Below are 27,005 nucleotides of genomic sequence, written 5' to 3' on the forward strand. Positions count from 1 at the left end.
CAGAAGCAAAGATATGAAGAACCATGAGTTAATCGAATGTTCTTGAAGGAAAGTCACCTGTGACTTTTGTTGGCAACTCTTCATCTTGGCGAACAAGCAGGCTTGTTGCTCAGTTACACGTTTGTAGCAAAAGCGATTCCTAATTATTGTCATTGTTATTTTCTCGGGATCGAAGCCAACGTTTGGAACTTTGGTCCCTCATTTCTATATGGGTCGTATATTGGTCCGTTTGTGGTTGGTGCCTTATGTGATCTGATTCTATACTTAATCTCTGAATGTGTTTCCTTTTGATTTTTCTTTAGGAACACCAGGATGTTTGTCAGAGGTTTCCTATTCACTGCTCTAACAACTGTGGTCTAAAAGAAATCCCTCGCGAGAAGGTAACTTTTAAGAATTCAAACGCGAAGCTGGGTCAACCCTGTAGTATCATCATCGTTATCATTATGCGCCGATCAATAAGGAGCTTCAGCATCAACTTCCCAAGAAACCCATAAGCATTTGACCGTCGTCCGTGTCCAATGGGGTGGGGAGATTCAACCTCAGGGCGAGGGTGGGAAATTTGAACCGGAGGTGACAAGTCCTTGCTGCGGAATACAAGTGTTATATCTTTAAATATGGAGGTGTTTAAAGGTAAATAGTTCGCTTTCGTGAGCGAAAAACTCGGAAGAAAAGATCTAACCGCGAGGTCAAGGTTTTAAAGATTGGTCAATTGCCTTTTACGAAAAAAGATTTGGTGGAGCATTTGAACACAACTTTGCCCCAGGAGGCGGGAATCTGAACGGGGGAAATTGAAGCTTCAAGCGCATCGACACATTATCAGTATTAACTTTATTATAGCAGGAGCAGGAGCCCTGATTATAGTTATCATCAGTCATCATAATTGATGTTATCATCATTAACATTGTCATCAATGTTCTTGTTGTTCTTGTTGTCGTTCAACGAAAAACAAACAAGCTCTAAAATCACACTAAAAGTCAATTGCCTATGGCTCAGCAAGTATCATCGATCAACTTTTAGTCTTGCTTTTCTCTTGTCTTTTAGTTGGTGGATCATATTCAAGATGCTTGTCCTTTAACCGAGGTTCATTGTGAATACAACAGTTTAGGATGTAAAGAAGTGGTACGAATTTCCTTACGCGCTTTAAATGGGACGTATCATTTAGAAACCACATGATTTTCATTGACGTCAATCGAAGTATTTATGAAGTTATGATTGCGAACACGTTTTGAGATTTTCAAGAGTGACTTAACCGTTTTGAATTTTCCCTCAAATGTGCATCAAATTTTACTAAGGACGCCGCCACTTTGAGTCTTGCTCAGCGACCTGGCCGTTTGCCTACGATCCAACAACTTACTTGGCAGTCTGAACAATTAAGAGCAACAGGAAATTACAGTCTTGAGATCAACTAGGTTTTTTATTGTGATAAGAAAATCAGTAACTGCTTGTGAACCGCTTGTTGAGTCTTTGTGTGCGGCCAGGTCACATCAGTAACACCACCAATTTTATGGCGGTGTCAACAGTCGAATTTTCCACAAATTAGAGGGAAGCTTTTAAATCTTTAGGTGACAATAAATGGAGAATTTCTAGATCTACCTACATGATATTTGGAGTATGCTTTTCTCATCCAGTGTTATCATAGTCATTTTTCCTTTGATCGTATACTCAGGCTTGAGTCTAAAGCTTACGAATAATCAAAAGGGATTGAGAAATTTATGAGCTCAAAATAGTGGAGGATGTTTAATCGGGAAACTAACAGTAACCGGTGCAAGTCCAAGATGGCGGGCTCTGTCTCGACTCCTCCAGCGTTTTGTGGCCGGTTATAAAATCGGAAGACGATCTCCCTGACTTTGAGACTGAAATAGGAGGGACCAAAGCTTTGGAATTTACCGTGTACATCAAACAGAAAACTATACACAGTCGCGCACTTTTTCCAGCGTAACACTTAGCATGCACCGACAATAATATAATTCTTGTTTCGCAGACGCCTTCGAACTGAGGACCAAAAATTATACTTATACCATTGTTGAACGGAATGGAGAAATAGATTGTTCGACAAATTCTTCAAATTCGAGTATTATTTATTATTATTTAGGTTCTTAAAGCACTAATTCCTCTCTTTTCTAGTTCCCAAGATCAATGGCTAAATCTCATTCAGTTTCTCAAGTTCATCACCACATAAACTTGACTCTTCGCAGTCTTGATGAAAACCAATATCAGGTTGAGAACAAATTGAAAGAGATTGCGCGACTGATGTCAAATGACACATCTCACTCACAACTGATTAAACAAGTAATTTCTACTGTACAAGATCAGTCACGGCAGATAGACCAACTAAAAACACTTTGCAAATTTGAGGAACAGCTGAATGAGGGGCTACAACAGAAATGGTCGACAGAGAGTGCCAAGTTAGAGCGTTTGACGGAGAGCGTCAAGCTGGGACCTGTCGAGAGTGTCAAGCCCGAGAGTAATGCTATTACTGTGTTATTAGCTTTGAAGGGGATTGATTTTTGTAGCTAGTCTTCTCGATCAGGCGGGAACATATTGTTGCTGGATTCCCTGTTTTTGTGTTTTCCCGCCCTTTATGTCACATGACATCATCACATGACCTCAGTCGCTCAAGAATGTTCCGTTTTTGTTATGTTTGGGGAGGCATATTCACTCGACTAATGAGGTCCGATGAGCAGATAGAAAACCAATAAAGACGAATTTTGGTCGTTAAAGTTTTGGTTGTCACACATATTCTCCTACCTAAATGACCATTCTCAAGAATTTGCCTATTTTAGTCGCAGTTTGAGGAGCATCCACATTGCGGATGAACTCTGTTCTCTGAGGATCGCAATTAACTACAGCTCTGTCGCTAGTCGCGACCCACCGCACTATTCTAGTATTAGTGTAGTGGACTCCATCGATATTCACACTCTGGCTCATAGCCTTGTCCTTGTAGACTTTTCCCATTACTCTCAGTGTTATTTGTCTTTCCTGTAGAGTAGAATCTTTAAAATTGTCTTCAACGTGCGTTAAAAGCTAATTAAAGTTTATATTTGTACTTACTTTCCAGCGGGTACGCTGATATCAGCAGCGCACCTGAACTCAGTCATTCTTCAGACAATTGTAGATAACATAGCGAGGGTCAACCGAAAGATTGCCATTGGTGTCATAAATGAAACACCTTCCTCTTGGACAGCGCAGTGTCCCTTTTTCAAGTCCGGTACCTCTGATGCAGTCTTGCCTGAATTCGTGAAGAGTGGCGAGGGGGCTCTGTACAGTGCGAGAAGGAGACACACCTCTTTCCTTGTTGGAGCTGTTGGTATGTTTACCTACTACATGCCAGACGCCGACAAGACCTTAGCAGTCATGTTTAGCGTACCATACGAATATCGTTTGTTCGACAACTGGTGGAATGATAAGGTTTATCTTGGAAAGAAGAAAGCTGATAATGGTACGTGGAATGAACTGTACCACGAAAATCCTTTCAAAGGAGATGGCAGTTGGTGCGACAAGGTAATAGGTGAAGGATATCGTATGAAGAGTGTTATGACCGGTGCGGCTGCTTGTACCCTGGAATTAAAGGTTTTTTGTTAAACTGAACTCCAGTCACACTTGTTTCCCTCTATGAAAGAGTTGATTTGAGCTTGAGGAGAAAAAATTAGTGTGTGAAAATTTGACAAGTTTCTATGTTTTTTTTTTTTCGCTTAATGGGTTTCTTAAACGAGTTCTTGCATATGTTTTAACACGGAACAAACAACTATTTTAAAACCTGGCAAGATATAATTTTTAACATGGGATAAGCTTTTACTTCGTTGTAAACCTTTGCTTTGGAGTGTTTTCTTATGAGTTAAACCTTTACTTGATTAGGAGGCTTTGCACAGAAGTACTCTAATGTGAGATAACAATTTATTTTCTAATGTATCCTCGCTCTCTAGAGTTTTGTTATGACATTAAGACTTATTACTTAGTTATAGAGTATTGCATTGTAGTCTTCTGTTATGAGATAAAGATCAATTTAGTCATAAGGCTCCTGTAGTATTTCCAAAGGGATACTAAAATATTTACTCAGTTCTAATGCTTTGCGTCATAGCGTTTTAACATGACGAAAAATCCATAGTTATAAGGGCTCGTATCATGGTATTTTGATGTCGGAAAAACTGTATTTCTTTGGTCTCAGAGCCTCGTAGTACGGTGTTGTTGTATAAGTTCAACACCTTTTTGTGCGGAGGTTTCTCCAGATATGGAGCGTAAATTTGGAATAGCGTCACTAATCAATTGCATCATTTATCGAAACAGAAATTTAAAGTCATATAAACCATGTAAGTGAAAAAAACACTCCAACTAACTTCTACTTTCAACACACTACTGCGAAAACTTCAAAACTAGTTTCGTCTACGACCTCGTCAGTTGATGACAAACAAAAACAGTTTTTGTAGAAGTTTTGTAGAAGTAGAAGTTAGTTGGAGTGTTTTTTTTCACTTACATGGTTTATATGGCGTTAAGTAATACTTTCTTGGCTTCGATCAGTATAATTTCACAACGAAATTTAAAGTAAAACTTCGTAAAATCTTACTTCAAATATTGTCCGAAGCAGACATCTACATTGAGTTAACCCATCTGATAGCGAAAACATCATGGAAACGGCTCAGCTTTGGATTTGCATATATTCCTTTTTTCCCTATTCTATTTACCTACTACAATATTATAGCTGTTTAACTTAGTAATATATTTATTTGTTTTAGCGAGTTTTTTGTGTTTTTTTCTTTCACATTTTTCTCATCTTAGTACTCTTATTATTGTAACCAGCAAGAGCATATTCTTTTCTTCTCAGTAACTCATTCCTGTAAATTTTAAATTAATCTGCGTGGAGCTTCTGCTCGATTCGACTGGTAGTTGCCATCTGCGAGCAGTGGATGCCAATCTGTAAATCTAGAAGTATAAATTAATTGAATAGGGTTGAGAGTGTTTCGTCATGTTGTCGTCGAGCATCTTGTGCTAGTCAGCCATCGCGTTTTACTTTAAGCTTTGTCTCTTTTAGATATTTTATTTTGTTGTTGAAGATCATAAATATTTTTGATTTACTAATAGGGTAGTATGTTTTAATCCCTCCCCCCCCCCCCCATTTTCTTAAAGCAGCTACGTTACGACACGGGCATGCGCACTAAGACAAAGTTCCCAAAGGGCGTTTGGTAACCTTTTCTGTCCAATTTCGTACCCTTCGTTCGATTCTGATGCTGGTTTTTGTTGTGTAATTTTTTTAATGTTATTACTCGTTTAAATAGACGGAAAATAAAAAAAATATTTACCTAGCAGAATAAACTGAATACATGACGCAACTATGAAATTGAACATTTTCTTTTACATCTTGGGAATCAGGGATCACTTTTGGAAAAAAAATTTCTAGTCTACTGATGTCATCCCTCCTGCATCTTTCGTTTTATGTTACTTCAAATAGTTTTTTCTTCTTGTGACTCATAAGGAAAACATAAAAAAGATTCGGGGCTAAGCTATAACGTTAGTAATTTTTTAATAATCCTTTTTGATGACTCTAACGAAAATACAAACTCAGAACAAAATAGAGTTCTCATCCGAATCAACTCGTGCTCCATTCAAATTATGGACCATGGCATTCAGAACAATCACTGTTCAGACCGCGTAACTCGATCCAATTTTCAGACTGACTCACATTATTGTATTTTGACGATTTCTTGTCATTCGAAACGTCTTAAAATGAATGAAATACGTTCAAAAGTAAACGAAATCGTTATTTAGTTGTTAGCACGTTTGAAAACACAGTTTGATCAAGAAAACAAAAATAAACAATTGGCAAAAAAAATGCGCACGTTCTAATTCTAGTGAGCGGCCTTATCGACAACGGCAACTAAGTTTCCCGAGAAAGAAAGGAAAAGAAAAAAGGGAAAAATAAAAAAGAACTCCCACACACATTCGAATTTTACTGAGCCGTTCTGTCACAAAGCACAGATCGAGACTGACGAGAGTTAAAATTAGTTTTGAAAGATTTTGTAAACTATTGGAGCCTTAGGGTGGTAATTTTGGTTAGACTGCGGTTGAGTTTCAGTTTCTTCGGCTAATGTGTCACAACCAAATGATAGTGTGAAATACAAAGAGCTGCCAGCGGAAAATCACGAAAACCACTTGGACATAGGATAAGGGAGTAGATTAGACCAGAATTACGTTAACTGCAAAAGCTAGAACGCTTGCGAAAAAACAAAACAAAACAAATTAAAGCAGTGCAGAGCATGTAAAAAAACTAAAGGTTGGAATTAATATATTGTCTTACAAATACAGCTGACTATGAGATCATGGCATGACGTTATGATGTTTCTTTTCCCTTTCGAAAATCATTGATAATTTTTAGAATGATTTCTTTTCGTCTTCTGTCTTCCTGGGACTTTGAACTCCGTTCCTCAGAAGGTTTGAATCCACTTCCTTTAGATTGAGCCATTCCCGGTTCTGATTGTGAGGACTGTTAGTTTTAAAATAATTTGGTCATCACCTCTGTTGGCTCAGGCGGCAAAGCAAGTTACGTATCGGCATTTTAGCTAACTATTCTGTTCATTAGAGGAAGTGTTTTTTTTTTCTGTTATTGTAATAATGAAGTATTGCACAAGTTTCGAAGATAAACCACCTCCTGAGCGAGTGAGTTTTCCGAGTCGCGGACGTAGTTAATTTCCCTTTGTTTTCCCCGTCCACGAATCAAATTAACAGGGAAAAACGAGGTACGGGAAAAGCAGCGACGTCACGGCATGAGGCATTTTCACCAAGACAGAGTTCCCAAAGGGCGTGCGGTAACCTTCACTTCGGATGCTGGTTTTTTGTTATGTGATTTTTTTTCTTTATGTTTTCACTCGTTAAATACACGAATAAAAGAAAAGATTCACCTTGCACAAGAAACTGAATACATGACGCAGCAATTAAATTTAACATTTTCTTTTGCATCATAGCAATCAGGGATCACTTTTAGGAAAATATTTGTTTCTGCCTACTTATGTCATCCGGTCTCGACCTTTCGTCTTACATTGCTTTAAATAGTTTTTTCTTTTTGTGACTCATAAGGAAAACATAAGTAATTTTTTTCACCTGTAACTCCTGATAAGGTTCAGATTCGGGGCTAAGCTATCATGTTAGTAATTTTTCTTATCATCGATTTTGATGACTCTGACGAAAATACAAATGAAATCAAATCAAAATAGAATTTTCATCCGAATCAACACATGCTTCAATCAAATTATGGACTATGGCATTCAGAAAAAATCGTTGTTTAGCACGCGTAACTCGATCCAATGTTCAAACTGACTCACATGATTGTATTTTGACAATTTTTTGTCATTCGGAACAGCATCAAATGAATGAAATACGTCCAAAGGTAAACGAAATCGTTATTTAGTTGTTAACATGTTTGAACGAACAGTTTGATCAAAACAAAGGATGAAAAATGATATTTTCCCAAGAAAATCAAAATAAATATTTGGCAAAAAAGCGCACGTTCTAATTTTAATAAGCGGCCCTTTCGACTACGCCAGATGAATTTCCCTAGTCGAAAATAAAAAAAAAATTGGCAAAAAATAAAAAAGAACTGCCACACACATCCGTTCTGTCACAAGGCGCACAGATCGGGACTGATGAGTATTAAAATTTATTTTGCAAGATTTTGTAAACTGTTGGAGCCTTAGGCTGGTAAATATGGTTAGATTGCGTTTGAGTTTCAGTTTCTTCGGCTAATGTGTCACAACGAAATAATAATATGAAATACAATGAGCTGCCGGCGGAAAATCACGAAAACCAATGGGACATAGGATAAGGGAGTAAATTAGAACAGAAATACTTTAATTGCAAAAGTTGGAACGCTTGCAAAAAAAAAAGTAAGAGAAAAACAAAACACGCAGAGCATGTAAAAAAACTAAAGGTTGAAATAAATTTATTTTCTCACAAATATAGTTGACTATGAGATCATGGCGTGACGTTATGATGTTTCCTTTTCCATTTCAAAAATTATCTTTTATTTTTAGAAGAGTTTCTTTTCGCTTTCTGTCGTCGTGGGACTTATAAGGCTTGAATTCGCCTGCGTTAGATTAAGCCATTCCCGGTTCTGATTGCGAGAGCAGTTGGTTTTAAAATAATTTGGTCATCCCCTTTGAATCAGGCGGCAAGGCAAGTTCAAGCTTATGGGCATTTTAGGTGAGTATTCTGTTCATTAGAGGAATTTTATTATTATTGTTATTATTACTATTGTAAAAATGAATCACTGCGCAAGTTTCGAAGACGTACCACCTCCTGAGCGGGTGGGTTTTACAAGTCGTGGACTTAGTAATTTCCTTTTGATTTCACCGTCCATGAATCAAATCAATACGGCAAAACGAGGTACAGGAAAAGCAGCTACGTCGCGACATGGGGCATTCGTACCAAGACAGAGTTCCCAACGGGCGCGCGGTAACCTTTTCGGCGGAGTCTCGCACCCTTCGTTCACTTCGGATGCCGGTTTTTTGTGACGTGATTGTTTTTTTTTTTTAATTTTTATAACTCATTTAAATATACGAAAAAACTCATATTGCTTCAAATTGTTTTTTCTTCTTGTTATTCATAAGGAAATCGCAGTAATTTTTTTTTCACCTGTAACTCTTGATAAGGTTAAGATTCGGGGCTAAGCTATCATGTTAATAATTTTTCTTATAATCGATTTTGATGACTCTGACGAAAATACAAAATCAAAACAAAATAGAGTTTTCATCCGAATCAACACGTGCTCCATTCAAATTATGAACCATAGCATTCATAAAAATCGCTGTTCAGCCCGCGTAACTCGATCCAATTTTCAAACTGACTCACATGATTGTATTTTGACAATTTTTTGTCATTCGGAACAGCATCAAATAAATGAAATGCGTCCAATTTTAATGAGCGGCCCTATCGACTACGGCAAATAGATTTTTCGAGAAAAAAATTTGAAAAAACTGACAATAAATAAAAAAGAACTGCCACACACACCCGAATTTTACTGAGCCGTTCTGTCACAAAGCACAGATCGGAACTGAGTGAGAGTTAAATTAAAATTAATTTTGAAAGATTTTGTAAACTGTTGGAGCCTTAGGCTGGTAAACTGATTTGGTTAGATTGCGGTTGAGTTTCAGTTTCTTCGGCTAATGTGTCACAACTAAATAATAATGTGTATTGCAATGAGCTGCCGGCGGAAAATAACGAATACCACTTGGACATAGGATAAGGGAGAAAATTAGACCAGAAATACTTTAAATGCAAGAGTTAGAAAGCTTGCGAAGAAAAAAAAAAGAAAAACAAAATATGCAGAGCATGTAAAAAAACTGAAGGTTGAAGTAAATAAATTGTCTTACAAACATAGTTGACTATGAGATCATGGCGTGACGTTATGACGTTTCCTTTTCCCTTTCAAAAATCATTGATCATTTTTAGAACAGTTTCTTTTCGTCTTCTATAGTCCTGGGACTTTGAACTCCGTTCCTTATAGGATTAGAATTCGCTTGCTTTAGACTGAGCCATTCCTGGTTCTGATTGTGAGGACTGTTAGTTTTAAAATAATTTGCTCATCACCTTTGGCTCAGGCGGCAAGGCAAGTTACTTATCGGCATTTTAGGTGAGTATTCTATTCATTAGAGGAAGTGTTTTTTTTTTATTTTGTTTCAATAATGAGTCACTGAACAAGTTTCGAAGATATACCACTTCTTGAGCGCGTGAGTTTTGCAAAAGAAACTGAATACATGATGCAAATATTAAATTTAACATTTTCTTTTACATCTTAGGAATTAGGGATCACTTTTTGGAAAAAAAATATTTAGCCTACTGATGTCATTCGGCCTCCACCTTTCGTCTTATATTACTTCAAATAGTTTTTTCTTCTTGTGACTCACAAGGAAAACATAAGGAATTTTATTTTCACTTGTAACTCCTGATAAGGTTCAGATTCGAGACCAAGCAATGATGTTAATATTTTTTCTTATAATCGTTTTTGATGACTCTGACGAAAATACAACCTCAGAACAAAATAGAGTTTTCATCCGAATCAACACGTGCTGCATTCGAGTTATGGACCATGGCATTCAGAACAATCGCTGTTCAGCCCGCGTAACTCAATCGAATTTTCAAACTGACTCACATGATTGTGTTTTGAAAATTTCTGGTCATTCGAAACATCTTCAAGTGGATGAAATACGTCCAAAAGTAAAGAAGATCGTTATTTAATTTTTAGCACGTTTGAACAGACAGTTTGATCAAAACAAAGGATCGAAAATGATTTTTACCAAGAAAATAAAAATAAAGAATTGGCAAAAAAGAAGACGCGCGTTCTAATTTTAGTGAGCGGCCGTATCGACTTCGGCAAATAAATTTCCCTGGTAGGAAATAAAAAAAGTTGGCAAAAAATAAAAAAGAACTGCCACAAACCGAATTTTACTGAGACGTACTTTCCGCTCAATTGATCAATCAGAAAGCGCACAGATCGAGACTGACGAGGGTTAAAATTAATTTTGAAAGATTTTGTAAACTGTTAGAGCCTTAGGCTGGTAAACTGAATTGGTTAGATTGCGGTTGAGTTTCAGTTTCCTCGGCTACTGAATGTGTCACAACCAAATAACAATGTGAAGCTGACAATGAGCTGCCGGCAGAAAATCGCGAAAACCACTTAGACATAGAATAAGGGTGAAAATTAGACCAGGAATACTTTAATTGCAAATGTTAGAACGCTTGCGGGAAAAGAAAAAAAAACAAAATATGCAGAGCACGTAAAAAAACCAAAGGTTGAAATAAATATATTGTCTTACAAACATAGTTGACTATGAGATCATGGCGTGACGTTATGATGTTTCCTTTTCCATTTCAAAAATCATTGATCATTTTTACAAGAGTTACTTTATTCTTTCCGTCGTCTTGGGACTTTGAACTCCGTTCCTTATAATGTTGAATCCGCTTTAGTTAGATTGAGCCATTCCCGGCCCTGGTTGTAACAACAGTCAGTTTTAAAATAATTTGGTCATCACCTTTGACTCAGGCGGCAAGGCAAGTTACTTATCGGCATTCTAAGTGAGCATTCTGTTCTTGAGAGGAACGGTTTTTTTTTATTTTTTATTGTAATAATGAATCACTACACAAGTTTCTGACATACCACTTCCTGAGAGCGTGAGTTAGAAGTCACTTTTACAAGTCACGATTTCCCTATGATTTCCCCGTCTATGAATCAAATTAATAGGGAAAAACAAGACTCGGTGGCTTAGATAATGAAGCGAATAGACAAAGCTTGGCTAATTATTCGTTACATTTCTACTATGTGTCATGTGGGTGTGGGAAATTATTTTAGTCACGCCAAACGGCTTCACATGAATGACAAACGACGAAAGCAAAACAAGGCAATTCGAAATCGCTGTTCAGTCGTTAGTACGTTTGAATAAACTGTTTAAAGCAAAGAAAAAAGCTCCCAAAAAATTTCCGAAAAACTACCATATAATGACAAACAGGTAAAAGAAATAGCTTTGAATTTTCGCGCGCAGCTCAGTCAAATGAAGTTGTCGAAAGACAATTAGGTTGTAGAAGAGTTTATGGTCACAGACAGTGACACTCAAATGAGGAAATTTATATTTTTTTAAACGAAGGTTTACGGTATGTCTTAGATTTTGGCTGGATTCTTGATTTTAGTACTTTCTTTGATACAAACTGTTTATATTTTAACTTGTAATTCCGCCGAGAATGTCAAAAATAAACGGTGTTCGTCCGGCTCTTTGACCCTTTTCTGAATTGGTATCGCGCGCGCCAACCCAATTGACCCTTATGGTTTTACATTGTTTGTACACCGTCCGGGTACTTAGATGCAAAGTTGCGACGTGATTTACTTGTTTGTATGTGTTGTGCCATCTTTTAATGGCGCATACTTTTGCCGTTTCGTCAAGTATTTTCAAATTGGACAAATTTAATCTCTTGCTATCTGCTTTGTAGTCAATGTTCGATCTTGTAACACAATGCTTTCTGTCGTCACGAGTACGAAACTGGATTGAGGGGACTGCGTTCATTGGACATCATCAGTCTAATGATAGATGCAACAACCCGGCAATAACACAATATTCATTCTAAATTGGTATTCTCCTGGCTGTCTGATTTTCATTAAAACAAAGAAAAAAGTACTCTGTATTAATTGTCTTATTTTAGAACTCTGAGGCCACTTTCGAAAATAATCTTATTTTGAACGACATACCAGATGAAAGGGAAAGAAAAAAAATCTCGCCCAGAGTTGTGTTCTATCTCATTTTCGATCCAATCTTCTTCAAATAACAGTACATTAAGCTCAAATTTAATCACAATAATTTTCCTGCGTCACTGTGTAACTTTTAACCCTTATATTTTTAAGGCTAACAAATTTGAAAATTATGCAGTGGCAGAGTACTGCATTTCAGTTTCCTAAACGCGTCATAGAAACCGCACGATTGCACAGAGATGCCCCCGAGAAAAATCCCCGTATCCTCGTAGAACTTGAGTCATAAGTTATTTATTTATACAAAGAGGGAATGCGATGGAACGTTTGCAAGTCAGTCGTGCACTTTGGCTCATTGCCTAATTAACATTCCCTAGAATGAAAACACAACGTGACGATTTTTCACTGAAAATTTATTTATTCATTTCAGGAATCAGAAATCATTGAAAGAGTAATTTCCCATTGAGACGTTGTTGACCTTCCTTTAATTTTGGTTCACGGCTTTTTGAGTCGAGTGGAAGGGGAGTTCAAACTCCTCTTGTGCTTGACGGAGTCTGCAGTTACCGCAGAATAGTTGAACGTTTTTTGATCGAAAGGACACTTATTTCCAAAGTCATTTGTCTTGGTGAAGGCGGTAAAGCGCATCAGGTGGGTTGAATGCAATTGTTTGACGTAGCACGTAACGAAAGTATGCACGGCTTTTTTTTTAAGTATTTGGTTTCGACCGATGGCAATTAAACGCAAAAGGCATCTAGCATACCCAAAATATAAAACATTTATACTCATTTTTTGGAGTTTTCGGGCAAAAAGGTTCAGTTATTGTTTTTAGACCGATCAGTGTATCACTAAAAGAAATCAATTTGTTTCAACCTCCATCGAGTCGGTCAAATATAAATTATAAAGCCACTCTGAATTTAAAGAACAATCCCAGGATTTCAAAACAATCTACAAAGTGACCTCTATGTTTTCCACGCATGTTCGATGAATGTAAAACAAGTTTATCGTAGCTATTTTACATCTGTAAATCTAACTGCATAAAGTTGTAGTTTGATGTAGTAGTCAGAAATAGAACTTTCTCTCTGAGTTCTTTTTTTCTTCATTTTTCAGTTATGGCGGAAGGATTCACACCAGTAACTGGAGTAAAACTTGATTGTCATGAAAGCACATCTAATGGTAAGAAAGAAGGGAACTGCTTACAAATTCAACAAATTCGACCGTTTAAATCACGAAATCTTTTACATTTTTTACATGTTGTACAAAGGTGACTTTTCTGTGATTGGATAACCTCATCTTGACACTAAGGGAGTGTTGAAAAGACCCTTTGCTCAGAATTTCCCGGAAACATCAGACAGCCGCAATTCTTGCGTGCGTTTTACTATCTCCGTTTCCCTAGCTAGTTTCGAGCTCCCAATGCAGTTGGTCGGGCTTGCTAAAAGTAGCACCTTGTATATACAGGCGTACGGTTATCACCTATCAAATTTTGGTCGTTTGATCAACTTTTTGCAGCTCGATGGGTTTCTGTTTTATTGCCATTTTCTATAAGTATGGGGCTACACTGTGACGCTGCGAGTTCCGCGATGAAATCTTAAGTATCGAAGCTGATAAAAAAAAAACGATTTGACAGACTAAAATGCTTTTATCATATATGTTAATTGAAGATATGGCAGAGGATTCCGAAGATAAAGAGAGACTCGACGATGCCACTTTGAGAGGTAAGAATTTTCACTCTTTCTCAGCGGTGGCGAGGTAATGAGACTCAAAATGAATCCTTCGGCTCCTACTTCATCAAGTCCAGTCCAACAAACGGCTGCGTTAGTTATTCTTTTATAATTGAAGCCTGCTTTTAATCATTATTAGCCAACCTTCATTAAAATGGTTCCTGCCTGTGGGGTCCTTTAACATGGCCACATTGATTAACTTTCTCACGAGAGTCGGAATGAAGTGGTAGGAAGTCCATAATAAAACGTGGAACCTAAATATTAATTTACGAATTCATTTGTTTTACTCAGAGTCATATTTGCGCCTATTTCATTGTTTCCTCTTTATTGATTAGACACGCCAGTCAGTTTTACGGAGCTAAATTTTTTCAGTTTTAAGAAATTATTCACGGGTGTAAATATTTGTGAAAACTTTAAGAATGAAATGTATATCACCCGCCAATAGAATGAAATAAACAGAAAATACGAGACCGAATAATGGCGTCGTGGACAGCTTGTTGCTATCATGGAAATAATTTAGAGAGAACAAAGAAAAGCTTTAAAGATTTACAGGTCTGCTGCACTTTCCAATTAAGCAGCAGCATTCAAAATTGTCCATATTGTAACCAATTATACTCCTTAGCTGATGTTTTGCTTCAGGTCCGTGATTTCGAATGTAGCTACACTAATTTCATTATGATCTGGCAGAACATTTTCCACAGATCTCATTAAAGACGGAGCTCCACAAAATAGAGATCACTCCTCTTTTTTTCGATGATAAGAAATTAAGATATTTTTCCTGAATCTCATTCACTGTTTAGCGAAAGCAAAAGTTTTTCTCGAGAAAGGCAACGAAGCTTACAAACAAGAAAAGGATTACACATGCGCAGTCCATTTTTACACGCAAGGCATTCACGTGGAGTGCAAAGATACCCGACTTATCGCCATACTATACAGCAACAGGGCAGCAGCTCATTTCCATCTGGGTAAGAATGTTTTTCCTAAATCATTTTTGCTTTCATTTGGGATATTATGACTGTGTCTCATGGCCACTTTGTCTCCATGACCACATTAAAGTATACAGTTTGGTCACAAGGATCACTTTACTAGTTTTTACTGCATTCTTACAAATGGCTGTTTTCTGAACTGAGCAATCAATTTTGTATCATTTCAATTTCCAAGCTCACTCATTGAATCTTATGAATTTGGGTCCTTGTTTTAGAATAGTAATTATATATAGGAACTAAAATGCTGTCGGAATCCTCCCATATGTAAGAGAGATGGCAGGTCAAGGCCAACAGCTGGAAAATCATGGCTTCTTCTTTAATCAATAAGAGGAAAAAGATAGATTGATTAGAAATATTTCAGCCCAAAAGCTCCATAGAGGAGAGTTTGAACAAAAATCATTATTCTGGCAGTTCAAAAATTTCGTGCCAGCTTTTAAAGAGAACAACATCATTGCAAGCTCTACCCTTTGTAGATTAATATAGGATGGGTAGAGGCGTTGGAAATTGAATATCATTTATACGGGCTGCTTTGTGAGCTAACGGTCGACTCTCTCTTTGTAATATTTTTTACATTAAACAACGAATTGAATTTCAATTTTTTTCTAAGGAAATTACCGAGAAACACTGGCAGATGCAAAGCTTGCTCTTCTACTGGAGCCAACACTCATAAAAGCTATAGAACGGGGTAAGTTTTTTTTCGTAGCTAGTGGCGAGTTGTGTTACTTTAGCTCATGGCATGGTATACTCTCTGTCTAAATGGGCGCATATCCCAGACATCCCCAGATCTTGCTGGAGATTAGAAAGGATAAGAATTTTAGAAAAAAAGTTATCTCCGAGAAGCGTGCCGCGTGCCGGTACCTGCATGAAATCTGTTGGTTAAATCCATGGAATACTACACGAGCGAATCAAATCAAGGACTCATAAAGCTTTCTCCCAATAAGCATTTTCTCTAGCACTGGAAAAAGCCAGGCTCTATGGTCGGGTCTTTCCCTGTGTTGATGCAGCATTTCTCAGTTAGTCTCCGTATTCGTCTTTCCGGAATTCAACGGGAGACTGGGGCGGAACTTAACTCGCGAAGCACCCTGGGGCTGTTTTTGGAGACGCGAGCCAAAGTGATAAAGAAAAACAAGGGGAAATTCTCGCGCTGTGTGCCTCGTTGCACAAATAATTGGCGTAATTCCCCAGATTTGAAGTTCCATTCACATCCTCAAGATCCTAAAGTGCTCTCTCAGTATGTGAAGTTGATACGAAACCTTAAGCTTAAAATACACTCGTCAAGTACAAAAATATGCGGCAAACATTTTCCGCAAGCACGACGTACCGTCCAAAAGAAAAAGACGAAAACCCTCTCCGACCAAAAGTGTTTGTGTTGAGCTTCACAATGTCGAGGAGTCCAGCGAAACCCTTCGAAAGGAGATTGAACAGCAAAGAAACCCGAAAGATGTGATTGTCCCAGAATTGATGGAATAGAAGACAAAACGATTTTGTCGAGATTTACTTGATCTCGGCTTTCTACATTGCCCAATCATATTCTGCTAATGATCTGTCGAAAATTTCCATCCAAGAGGTTTAAAGATAACTAAACAAACAGTGTTGACATGATGCTAAAATACCTTATCACAAGTTCTTCTCTTTTGTCACCAACTTTCCCTCCACGGCAGCTTAACCATCGCTTTAGAACGTTAATGGTACATTGCTCTACAGGTGTATTTAGTTTTGCGCCTGGAATATCATCTTCGTTTAGTAACAGGCTCGTAATATTATCTTTTTCTACCGATAACTCTGTCAAGATTAAAATTCGCGGGCTATTCCCGCGTCTCCAAAAACAGCCCCAGGGTGCTTCGCGTGTTAAGTTCCGCCCCAGTCTCCCGTTGAATTCCGGAAAGGGCAATTGTCTGTGGCCTGATCCTCTATTGTTCTCTTGCCTTTATTACGAGGGCATGTGACTGTATCTGCCGCGATATGATATCAGTAATACCTCAGTTAATGTATATGATTTTTCATATATTCACAGTTATTGATTCATCTATTCGCGAGTTTATTTCGAACAAACATGATGACCATATACATACATACATGCATACATACATACATACATACATACATACATACCAATAATATATTTAACCTCGAGTTTAGAGTAGCTAAAGATAAGCTAGTATCTTAATTAAAGCCTTATATAAACAGCTCCCAGTTGGCTTGTTAGCGCTAGCTTAGTTGGTAGAGCACTGCACTGGTACCGCAGAGTTCATGGGTTCAAACCCCTTACAAGCCTGAAAATTTTTCAGGCCTTATTTTCACTATTGCTTAAGTAGTGTTCAGTGCTGCGATGATCGCTTTCGTATTCATTTCTTTGACCGCAGTTCACATACTATACGATTTTCATTTATTCAGCCGGAGAATACTTTTGTTTGGTGGAAGGAAATAATATGATTCTAATTAGAACTGTAACTACACCTTTGACTTCGAAAGCAGTCGAATTTTATATCGCGAAGAGTTGCTGTTATTTTCTTTTTTTAATTTCAACGTTTGTTCACCTGAGTAAACTTACCCTTTGCCAACATTTGCCTTTCAGGAGCCTCTGCTTGCGTAAAACTACAGCTGTTTGAAGAAGCAAAACTCTTGTGTATCGGCGGACGTATGGTATCCTTTAAGAAAACAGAACTAGCCTATAGTTTCCAAGATATTTCTTTGTTCTTTTTATCTTTTTAAAATGCCTATTACTTTTTATGTTCTGTTCCCTTCAGTTTTGATCATAAATCAAAGAAAAAATTGCGAACGACTTAAGCTTTAAAATACTCAATTAGACGAGAGAAATCAACCGGCAAGGTATAACTTAGAATCTTGGAGCGCCATCTTGGAATCAGAGCGCCATCTTGGAATCAGAGCGCCATCACTAACCGTCTCCCGAGTAATCCACCCCAGGCTCTCATGTTCTTAAACCTTGACCTTCGTAAAGATTGATTGCAGCAGGAAAAGTTTTGCAGCAATTTTGACAAAATGTGCTTGTGAGTCACCTGAGGAGGGATCGCAAGAAAGCGAAGGAAAAATTCATAACTATACTACAGCGATACAGGCGAGTATTGAAAATATAGTATGTGGCTTTTTTCCTGTCGTAATGCATGTTGATCAAGGCACACGAGGCCAAAACAGAGGAAAAAAAATATCCTTACACCAGCTTTCAGTTTCAAGGTTCTATGTGCTTAGTGGTAAGTTTTTTGTTCCACCTCGGTTTTGACTTGCTATACGTAATCAGGTCTGCAAATATTACAATTTACAAATTGTGATAAAAATTAAATGAGCGATTGATTTACTCAAGTTACCTCAAAGAAAACGGATTGTGTGCTAAGCAGATGGCAACTACCCAGGAGCATTACCATTAGAATTGGGAAAGCAACACAACTTTCATAAAACTAACAAATAGGACATCCACCATGTTTACGCGTTTTGCAAACTTCTCCCGTTTACCTTGCATGCTGCTCTAAATGATGTTAATTCCTAACCTTAGGTCTTTACAAGCCACCATATTCCCATAGAGTACATTGAGCTACTTCTATCAATTGCTGAAACAACGGGAGACAAAGCTAAAGAAGGTGAATTTCGTAAATTGCTTAGTTACGCTTATAAAAGATCAGGAAAACTTAAAACAGCCATCAAGTATCATAAACTTTCTCTAAACATCGCAAAAGAAGTAGGAGACAAAGTTAGAGAAGGTAAAACTTATTGCAATCTCGGCAATGCCTTTGATGAACTAGGACAATTTCAAACAGCCATCGAGTATCATGAACTTTCTCTAAACATCGCAAAAGAAGTGGGAAACAAAGCTGGAGAAGGTAAAAGTTATTGCAATCTCGGCAATGCTTATGATGGATTAGGACTATTTCAAACAGCCATCAAGTATCATGAACTTTCTCTAAACATCGCAAAAGAAGTGGGAAACAAAGCTGGAGAAGGTAAAAGTTATTGCAATCTCGGCAATGCTTATGATGGATTAGGACAATTTAAAACAGCCATCAAGTATCATGAACTTTCTCTAAACATCGCAAAAGAAGTGGGAAACAAAGCTGGAGAAGGTAAAAGTTATTGCAATCTCGGCAATGCCTATGATGCATTAGGACAATTTCAAACAGCCATCAATTATTGTGAACGCTCTGTAAACATCGCAAAAGCAGTGGGAGACAAAGAGGTAGAAGGTAAAAGTTATGGAAATCTCGGCAAAGCTTATGGTGGATTAGGGCAATTTCAAACAGCCATCAAGTATCATGAACTTTCTCTAAACATCGCAAAAGAACTGGGAGACAAAGAGGTACAAGGTAAAAGTTATGGAAATCTCGGCAATGCTTATAATGGATTAGGACAATTTCAAACAGCCATCAAGTATCATGAACTTTCTCTAAACATCGACAAAGAAGTGGGAAACAAAGCTGGAGAAGGTAAAATTTATTGCAATCTCGGCAGTGCTTATAATGGATTAGGACAATTTCAAACAGCCATCAAGTATCATGAACTTTCTCTAAACATCGCAAAAGAAGTGGGAAACAAAGCTGGAGAAGGTAAAAGTTATTTCAATCTCGGCAATGCTTATAATGGATTAGGACAATTTCAAACAGCCATCAATTATTATGAACTCTCTCTAAACATCGCAAAAGAACTGGGAGACAAAGCTGGAGAAGGTAAAAGTTATTGCAATCTCGGCAATGCTTATAATGGATTAGAACAATTCCAAACAGCCATCAAGTATCATGAACTTTCTCTAAACATCGCAAAAGAACTGGGACACAAAGAGGTAGAAGGTAAAACGTATTGCAATCTCGGCAATGCTTATAATGGATTAGGACAATTTCAAACAGCCATCAAGTATCATGAACTTTCTCTAAACATCGCAAAAGAAGTGGGAAACAAAGCTGGAGAAGGTAAAAGTTATTGCAATCTCGGCAATGCTTATTATGGATTAGGACTATTTCAAACAGCCATCAAGTATCATGAACTTTCTCTAAACATCGCAAAAGAAGTGGGAAACAAAGCTGGAGAAGGTAAAAGTTATTGCAGTCTCGGCAATGCTTATCAAGGATTAGGACAATTTCAAACAGCCATCGAGTATTATGAACTTTCTCTGAACATCGACAAAGAAGTGGGAAACAAAGCTGGAGAAGGTAAAAGTTATTGCAATCTCGGCAATGCCTATGATGCATTAGGACAATTTCAAACAGCCATCAATTATTGTGAACGCTCTGTAAACATCGCAAAAGCAGTGGGAGACAAAGAGGTAGAAGGTAAAAGTTATGGAAATCTCGGCAAAGCTTATGGTGGATTAGGACAATTTCAAACAGCCATCAAGTATCATGAACTTTCTCTAAACATCGCAAAAGAACTGGGAGACAAAGAGGTACAAAGTAAAAGTTATGGAAATCTCGGCAATGCTTATAATGGATTAGGACAGTTTCAAACAGCCATCAAGTATCATGAACTTTCTTTAAACATCGACAAAGAAGAGGGAAACAAAGCTGGAGAAAGTAAAATTTATTGCAATCTCGGCAGTGCTTATAATGGATTAGGACAATTTCAAACAGCCATCAATTATAATGAACTCTCTCTAAACATCGCAAAAGAACTGGGAGACAAAGAGGTAGAAGGTAAAAGTTATTGCAATCTCGGCAATGCTTATAATGGATTAGGACAATGTCAAACAGCCATCAAGTATCATGAACTTTCTCTAAACATCGCAAAAGAAGTGGGAAACAAAGCTGGAGAAGGTAAAAGTTATTTCAATCTCGGCAATGCTTATAATGGATTAGGACAATTTCAAACAGCCATCAATTATTATGAACTCTCTCTAAACATCGCAAAAGAACTGGGAGACAAAGCTGGAGAAGGTAAAAGTTATTGCAATCTCGGCAATGCTTATAATGGATTAGAACAATCCCAAACAGCCATCAAGTATCATGAACTTTCTCTAAACATCGCAAAAGAACTGGGACACAAAGAGGTAGAAGGTAAAACGTATTGCAATCTCGGAAATGCTTATAATGGATTAGGACAATTTCAAACAGCCATCGAGTATCATGAACTTTCTCTAAACATCGCAAAAGAAGTGGGAAACAAAGCTGGAGAAGGTAAAAGTTATTGCAATCTCGGCAATGCTTATGATAGATTAGGACTATTTCAAACAGCCATCAAGTATCATGAACTTTCTCTAAACATCGACAAAGAAGTGGGAAACAAAGCTGGAGAAGGTAAAATTTATTGCAATCTCGGCAGTGCTTATAATGGATTAGGACAATTTCAAACAGCCATCAAGTATCATGAACTTTCTCTAAACATCGCAAAAGAAGTGGGAAACAAAGCTGGAGAAGGTAAAAGTTATTTCAATCTCGGCAATGCTTATAATGGATTAGGACAATTTCAAACAGCCATCAATTATTATGAACTCTCTCTAAACATCGCAAAAGAACTGGGAGACAAAGCTGGAGAAGGTAAAAGTTATTGCAATCTCGGCAATGCTTATAATGGATTAGAACAATTCCAAACAGCCATCAAGTATCATGAACTTTCTCTAAACATCGCAAAAGAACTGGGACACAAAGAGGTAGAAGGTAAAACGTATTGCAATCTCGGCAATGCTTATAATGGATTAGGACAATTTCAAACAGCCATCAAGTATCATGAACTTTCTCTAAACATCGCAAAAGAAGTGGGAAACAAAGCTGGAGAAGGTAAAAGTTATTGCAATCTCGGCAATGCTTATTATGGATTAGGACTATTTCAAACAGCCATCAAGTATCATGAACTTTCTCTAAACATCGCAAAAGAAGTGGGAAACAAAGCTGGAGAAGGTAAAAGTTATTGCAGTCTCGGCAATGCTTATCAAGGATTAGGACAATTTCAAACAGCCATCGAGTATTATGAACTTTCTCTGAACATCGACAAAGAAGTGGGAAACAAAGCTGGAGAAGGTAAAAGTTATTGCAATCTCGGCAATGCCTATGATGCATTAGGACAATTTCAAACAGCCATCAATTATTGTGAACGCTCTGTAAACATCGCAAAAGCAGTGGGAGACAAAGAGGTAGAAGGTAAAAGTTATGGAAATCTCGGCAAAGCTTATGGTGGATTAGGACAATTTCAAACAGCCATCAAGTATCATGAACTTTCTCTAAACATCGCAAAAGAACTGGGACACAAAGAGGTAGAAGGTAAAACGTATTGCAATCTCGGCAATGCTTATAATGGATTAGGACAGTTTCAAACAGCCATCAAGTATCATGAACTTTCTCTAAACATCGACAAAGAAGAGGGAAACAAAGCTGGAGAAAGTAAAATTTATTGCAATCTCGGCAGTGCTTATAATGGATTAGGACAATTTCAAACAGCCATCAATTATAATGAACTCTCTCTAAACATCGCAAAAGAACTGGGAGACAAAGAGGTAGAAGGTAAAAGTTATTGCAATCTCGGCAATGCTTATAATGGATTAGGACAATGTCAAACAGCCATCAAGTATCATGAACTTTCTCTAAACATCGCAAAAGAAGTGGGAAACAAAGCTGGAGAAGGTAAAAGTTATTTCAATCTCGGCAATGCTTATAATGGATTAGGACAATTTCAAACAGCCATCAATTATTATGAACTCTCTCTAAACATCGCAAAAGAACTGGGAGACAAAGCTGGAGAAGGTAAAAGTTATTGCAATCTCGGCAATGCTTATAATGGATTAGAACAATCCCAAACAGCCATCAAGTATCATGAACTTTCTCTAAACATCGCAAAAGAACTGGGACACAAAGAGGTAGAAGGTAAAACGTATTGCAATCTCGGCAATGCTTATAATGGATTAGGACAATTTCAAACAGCCATCGAGTATCATGAACTTTCTCTAAACATCGCAAAAGAAGTGGGAAACAAAGCTGGAGAAGGTAAAAGTTATTGCAATCTCGGCAATGCTTATGATAGATTAGGACTATTTCAAACAGCCATCAAGTATCATGAACTTTCTCTAAACATCGACAAAGAAGTGGGAAACAAAGCTGGAGAAGGTAAAAGTTATGGAAATCTCGGCAATGCTTATGATGGATTAGGACAATTTAAAACAGCCATCAAGTATCATGCACTTTCTCTAAACATCAACAAAGAAGTGGGAAACAAAGCTGGAGAAGGTAAAAGTTATTGCAGTCTCGGCAATGCTTATCAAGGATTAGGACAATTTCAAACAGCCATCGAGTATTATGAACTTTCTCTGAACATCGACAAAGAAGTGGGAAACAAAGCTGGAGAAGGTATGATTAACTGCAATCTTGGCTTATCAAATTTGTGTTTAGGATACTCTGAAACAGCTGTCGAGTACTTTGTACGCGCTTCAAGTATTACTAAAGAAGTGGGAGATAAACTTTCAGCAGCTAAATCATTACATGGTCTTGGTGCAAGCCTGTATACCAGAGGAAATCTCCATGAGGCGTTCAATTGCTTTCACTCTAGTTTACATATGCTTCACGAGATCAGAGCGGGTTTTCAATCTAAAGAGGAGTGGACGATTAGCTTCCGTAATTCGAATGTAGATGTGTATACTTCACTGTCGAAGCTACACCTAAAACTGGATGAAGTGGTTCCCGCTCTTCACATCGCTGAACAAGGTCGTGCAGAAGCTCTGAGAAATCTCCTGGAATTAAAATATGGGTATGAAGAAGAACAATGCCAGTCATTATCTCCACAGAAATCTGCCAGTCTCCCCCTAAGTTGCCTTCCACCAAATACAATCTTTACAGCCATTTACAATGGAAGTATTTTACACTGGGTTATTCAGAATGGCAAAGAAGTGACATTGAGAGAAAAACCAATTAATAATTATATTTCTAAGGAGGAGGTAACCATTTTCATCGAGACTGTTCTCGGAAAACTTGGAATAAAAGTTAAAGTCAAAGATGAAGACCGTTCGTACCTTGAGGCGTGTGATAAAAGAGGCAAAAACGATTTTCTTTTCAGTAATCCTTCTAAGGAAGATATACTGAGGAAACTTTACGAGATCATCATTGCGCCAATCGAAGATCTCCTGGATGGAAATGAGATCTGCTTGGCTCCCGAAGGTCCATTGTGCTTGGTCCCCTACGTTGCACTACTGGACTCCGAGTCAAAATATCTCTGCGATTCTCTCCGAATCCGAATGATTCCATCCCTGACCGCTTTGAAATTGATCAATGATTGCCCAGCAGACTTCCACTGTAAGACGGGCGCGCTGCTCGTTGGTGATCCATATTTGGGTGAAGTTCTTTACAAGAATAGGAAGCTGCCTGAGTTACAAGGCGCAAGAAAAGAAGTCAAGATGATTGGAGAAATGCTAAGAATTGATCCTCTTGTTGGAGAAAACGCGACAAAAATGGAAGTGATGAGGCGACTCTCCTCCGTCACCTTAGTGCACATTGCAGCGCATGGTCGATTAGGATCAGGTGAGATCTTTTTGGCGCCAAACCCCACACGGAAAAATAAACAACCAGAAGAGACAGATTACTTACTGACGATGAAAGATGTGTCACAAGCTAAGCTACGAGCAAGACTGGTCGTGCTTAGTTGCTGTCACAGCGCAACGGGGAAAATAATGGCTGAGGGTGTGGTTGGCATCGCGAGAGCTTTCATGGGTGCGGGTGCTCGCTCCGTGTTGGTGTCACTGTGGGCGATTGGTGACGAGGCTACTCAGGAGTTCATGAAACATTTCTATGGAGAGCTTTTACATGGACAGAAGGCCAGTGAAAGTCTACATCGAGCCATGGAATGCATGAGAAAGTCTGAAAAGTACAAGGACATGATGTTTTGGGCCCCATTCGTCCTTCTTGGTGATGATGTGACACTGGAGTTAACCAAAGATGACATCGCCTAACTTCGCAGTAAGCGAACTCTGACTTAAAATTATTGCTATTATGATAAAGACTGAGATTATCACACAGAAGTGTATGCTTTCATTTCATGATTCTACAAATAAACAGAGGAGGCGTTCCTGGAAAGGGACTGTCTTGAGATTAAGCATCGCCATCTCAGAATTAAAACGAATTTTTTTTCATCAATCGAGCTCTCTTGTAGTTAATATCTAGTCAGCTTTTGCCAATAAACCTAAAGATGTAGAGATGAAAACGAATTTAAAGCTAATAATACCTGTTTTTACTGAGTAAGTAGAAATTATCATGACACTTGCGTAATGCCTTTAAAATTGGTGGCTCTTTTATCTTTTCTTGTAGATTCAGACCAGGACCAGTTCAGCATGGTTGACCCATTTGACTGCGCGTTGCATCCACTTCCTTGACGAAATATTTTGAGTTATCTTCAGAAGAAAGACTCGACGACTATAGTGCTGACAGATTAGTGCTACTTAAATGAAAGACTACCAGTGTTAAAAGAAAAGCATGTGTAGGAAAGGAGAATTCAATTGACAGTCCTAAGAAGTTAATAGACATTCCTAAAAATGATAGCGTCGCTTTGTTAATAATGAGGTGATTTTTCAGAAAAACGTACGGTATTTACGCAATTTCTAGCGTGTTCGTTTCGAAACGAGATTTTTGATGATCTGATTTCAGTTTTTTTTATATTACTGATGACGACTGAAGAGCCATTCTTCGCAAGAATCAGCTAAACTGTGTTTGAAATTTTTGACTCTCATGCCAATTGAAATATTTCATACAGTTAGGTATGGAAACATGTTAAAAATGGCTTAATCATTTTTGTTTTTTATGTTTCAACGCTGAATAAGCGTTCTGCCATAGATACAAAAAGTCAGGATAATTACGGTAATTAAATGATCATTTTAACAACCTATGGCATTCTTGTGACGATCAAGTTACGAGTCTTCATCCACCCTTTTAACAATGATTTTTTTTATTCGACCGGAGCTGATCTTATTTCTATAATTTCCCAACTTGGAAATACATATTATTTTGTAAAAATTTCCAAAGTCAAGTTTTCCTTTTCCTTAAACTCGTCCAACGTTTTCCCTTCACCTCCCTGGTTCAAACTAAAACAACATTAGCCTCGGGCGTCAGTGATTACACAACGTGTCGTGCGTCTTGCTCGCTTTAAGACGAAAAACACCTTCTATATTTCTTTACCGAGCTCAAAACTTACCATCTTTCTTATTCTCCACAAAACATGACGTCATCGACATTGCTGATCCCAACGGTATGCAGGACCCGTGCCATATATGAACTTCGTTATGGGCCTTGCTCATTAGGGAGTCTCCGTGTGGCTCAGTCAGGGGTTCAGCATCAGAGCGCGGAAGGTCGATTTCTCATAGGGACTCGGAAATTTTTTCATAGTCCCACACTCGCTTCAAAACGTAAAAATCTTTCTTAATTTTTTTAAACCAAGCTCAAAACTTACCAGAAAACAAAAAATGCCATGACAACCGATCTATTTAGCTCTATCTGCTATGTATTTCATGCCTATGAACTGCCGTTCTATTTGTTCTTGATACGATGACAACATGCCGGCTTGGCCACTGTGAAAAGAATGAGAGCGAGAAGCGGGGGGAAGGAGGGAAAGGCTGTGCAAGTGGTAAGCCTAGCAGTTAATACTTGTGAGGGAACCAGGATATTACCAACTGGATCGTGCATCAAGGTTAAGTCCACCACAGGCATACCAAGCTCATGTCTCGAGGAAAAGCGAGATATAATTTCATGAAAGCGTCACGCGTTGTGTGACGCGGTGTTAATTTACGGTAGGAACCGTTGAGAATTGGATGCGTTATACGGAATAGTGTGAGGAACGAGATATGGTCGATTTACAACACTAAATATTCGCAAATATTTTACATTTTACTCGTAAGATCGATAAAACGTTTTGGGCTTGTCATGGTCGCTTTTCCTCGAGACGTGAGCTTGGGACGCCAGTGTGTCCACATGTCATGATACGCCTGCCAAGCGTGCAAAAAATATGCGCAAGCAACATGATAACTTGTCTTAAGCTTCTTTTCCTGCGACTCGACATGTTTGCGAAAAAAGAATCACAGCACGTGAGAAATGACTCAATCTTTCACCGTGTTCCTTTTTACTCGTTTATGCGGATGTAGTGTATTGAGAACACAGTCAAAGTACTTGCACTAATGTTAGT

General features: G+C 38.0%; 2 protein-coding genes across 2 annotated transcripts; both read left to right on the forward strand.

Moving 5' to 3' along the window:
• Positions 1-59: 59 nt before the first annotated feature.
• LOC148729735 (DELTA-stichotoxin-Hcr4a-like) lies at positions 60-5,332 on the forward strand. The gene is made up of 5 exons (XM_088760462.1): positions 60-100; positions 303-380; positions 1,042-1,119; positions 2,125-2,464; positions 3,059-5,332. Exons 4-5 carry the CDS (start codon positions 2,137-2,139, stop codon positions 3,580-3,582), a joined length of 852 nt encoding a protein of 283 aa, XP_088616588.1. The 5' UTR covers positions 60-100; positions 303-380; positions 1,042-1,119; positions 2,125-2,136; the 3' UTR covers positions 3,583-5,332.
• Positions 5,333-8,246: 2,914 nt separating this feature from the next.
• LOC111319730 (uncharacterized) lies at positions 8,247-25,711 on the forward strand. The gene is made up of 10 exons (XM_088760820.1): positions 8,247-8,370; positions 13,325-13,390; positions 13,876-13,929; positions 14,736-14,900; positions 15,529-15,606; positions 17,497-17,564; positions 17,881-18,015; positions 18,430-19,594; positions 20,915-24,793; positions 25,142-25,711. The coding sequence occupies exons 1-9, from the start codon at positions 8,247-8,249 to the stop codon at positions 24,784-24,786; spliced, it is 5,727 nt and encodes a 1,908-aa protein (XP_088616946.1). The 3' UTR covers positions 24,787-24,793; positions 25,142-25,711.
• The last annotated feature ends 1,294 nt before the right edge of the window (positions 25,712-27,005 follow it).

This window comes from Stylophora pistillata, chromosome 5, assembly GCF_964205215.1.
Source record: "Stylophora pistillata chromosome 5, jaStyPist1.2, whole genome shotgun sequence".
Lineage (NCBI taxonomy): Eukaryota > Metazoa > Cnidaria > Anthozoa > Scleractinia > Pocilloporidae > Stylophora > Stylophora pistillata.

Bases quoted from the DNA above. Each gene is read 5' to 3' on its own strand.
- LOC148729735 (XM_088760462.1), top strand. From the start codon at position 2,137: ATGGCTAAATCTCATTCAGTTTCTCAAGTTCATCACCACATAAACTTG. The intron at 2,465-3,058 runs GTAATGCTATTA...CTTACTTTCCAG, and splicing joins CGAGAGTGTCAAGCCCGAGA to CGGGTACGCTGATATCAGCA.
- LOC111319730 (XM_088760820.1), top strand. From the start codon at position 8,247: ATGAATCACTGCGCAAGTTTCGAAGACGTACCACCTCCTGAGCGGGTG. The intron at 13,930-14,735 runs GTAAGAATTTTC...TTCACTGTTTAG, and splicing joins CGACGATGCCACTTTGAGAG to CGAAAGCAAAAGTTTTTCTC. The intron at 18,016-18,429 runs GTATGTGGCTTT...TCCTAACCTTAG, and splicing joins AGGCGAGTATTGAAAATATA to GTCTTTACAAGCCACCATAT.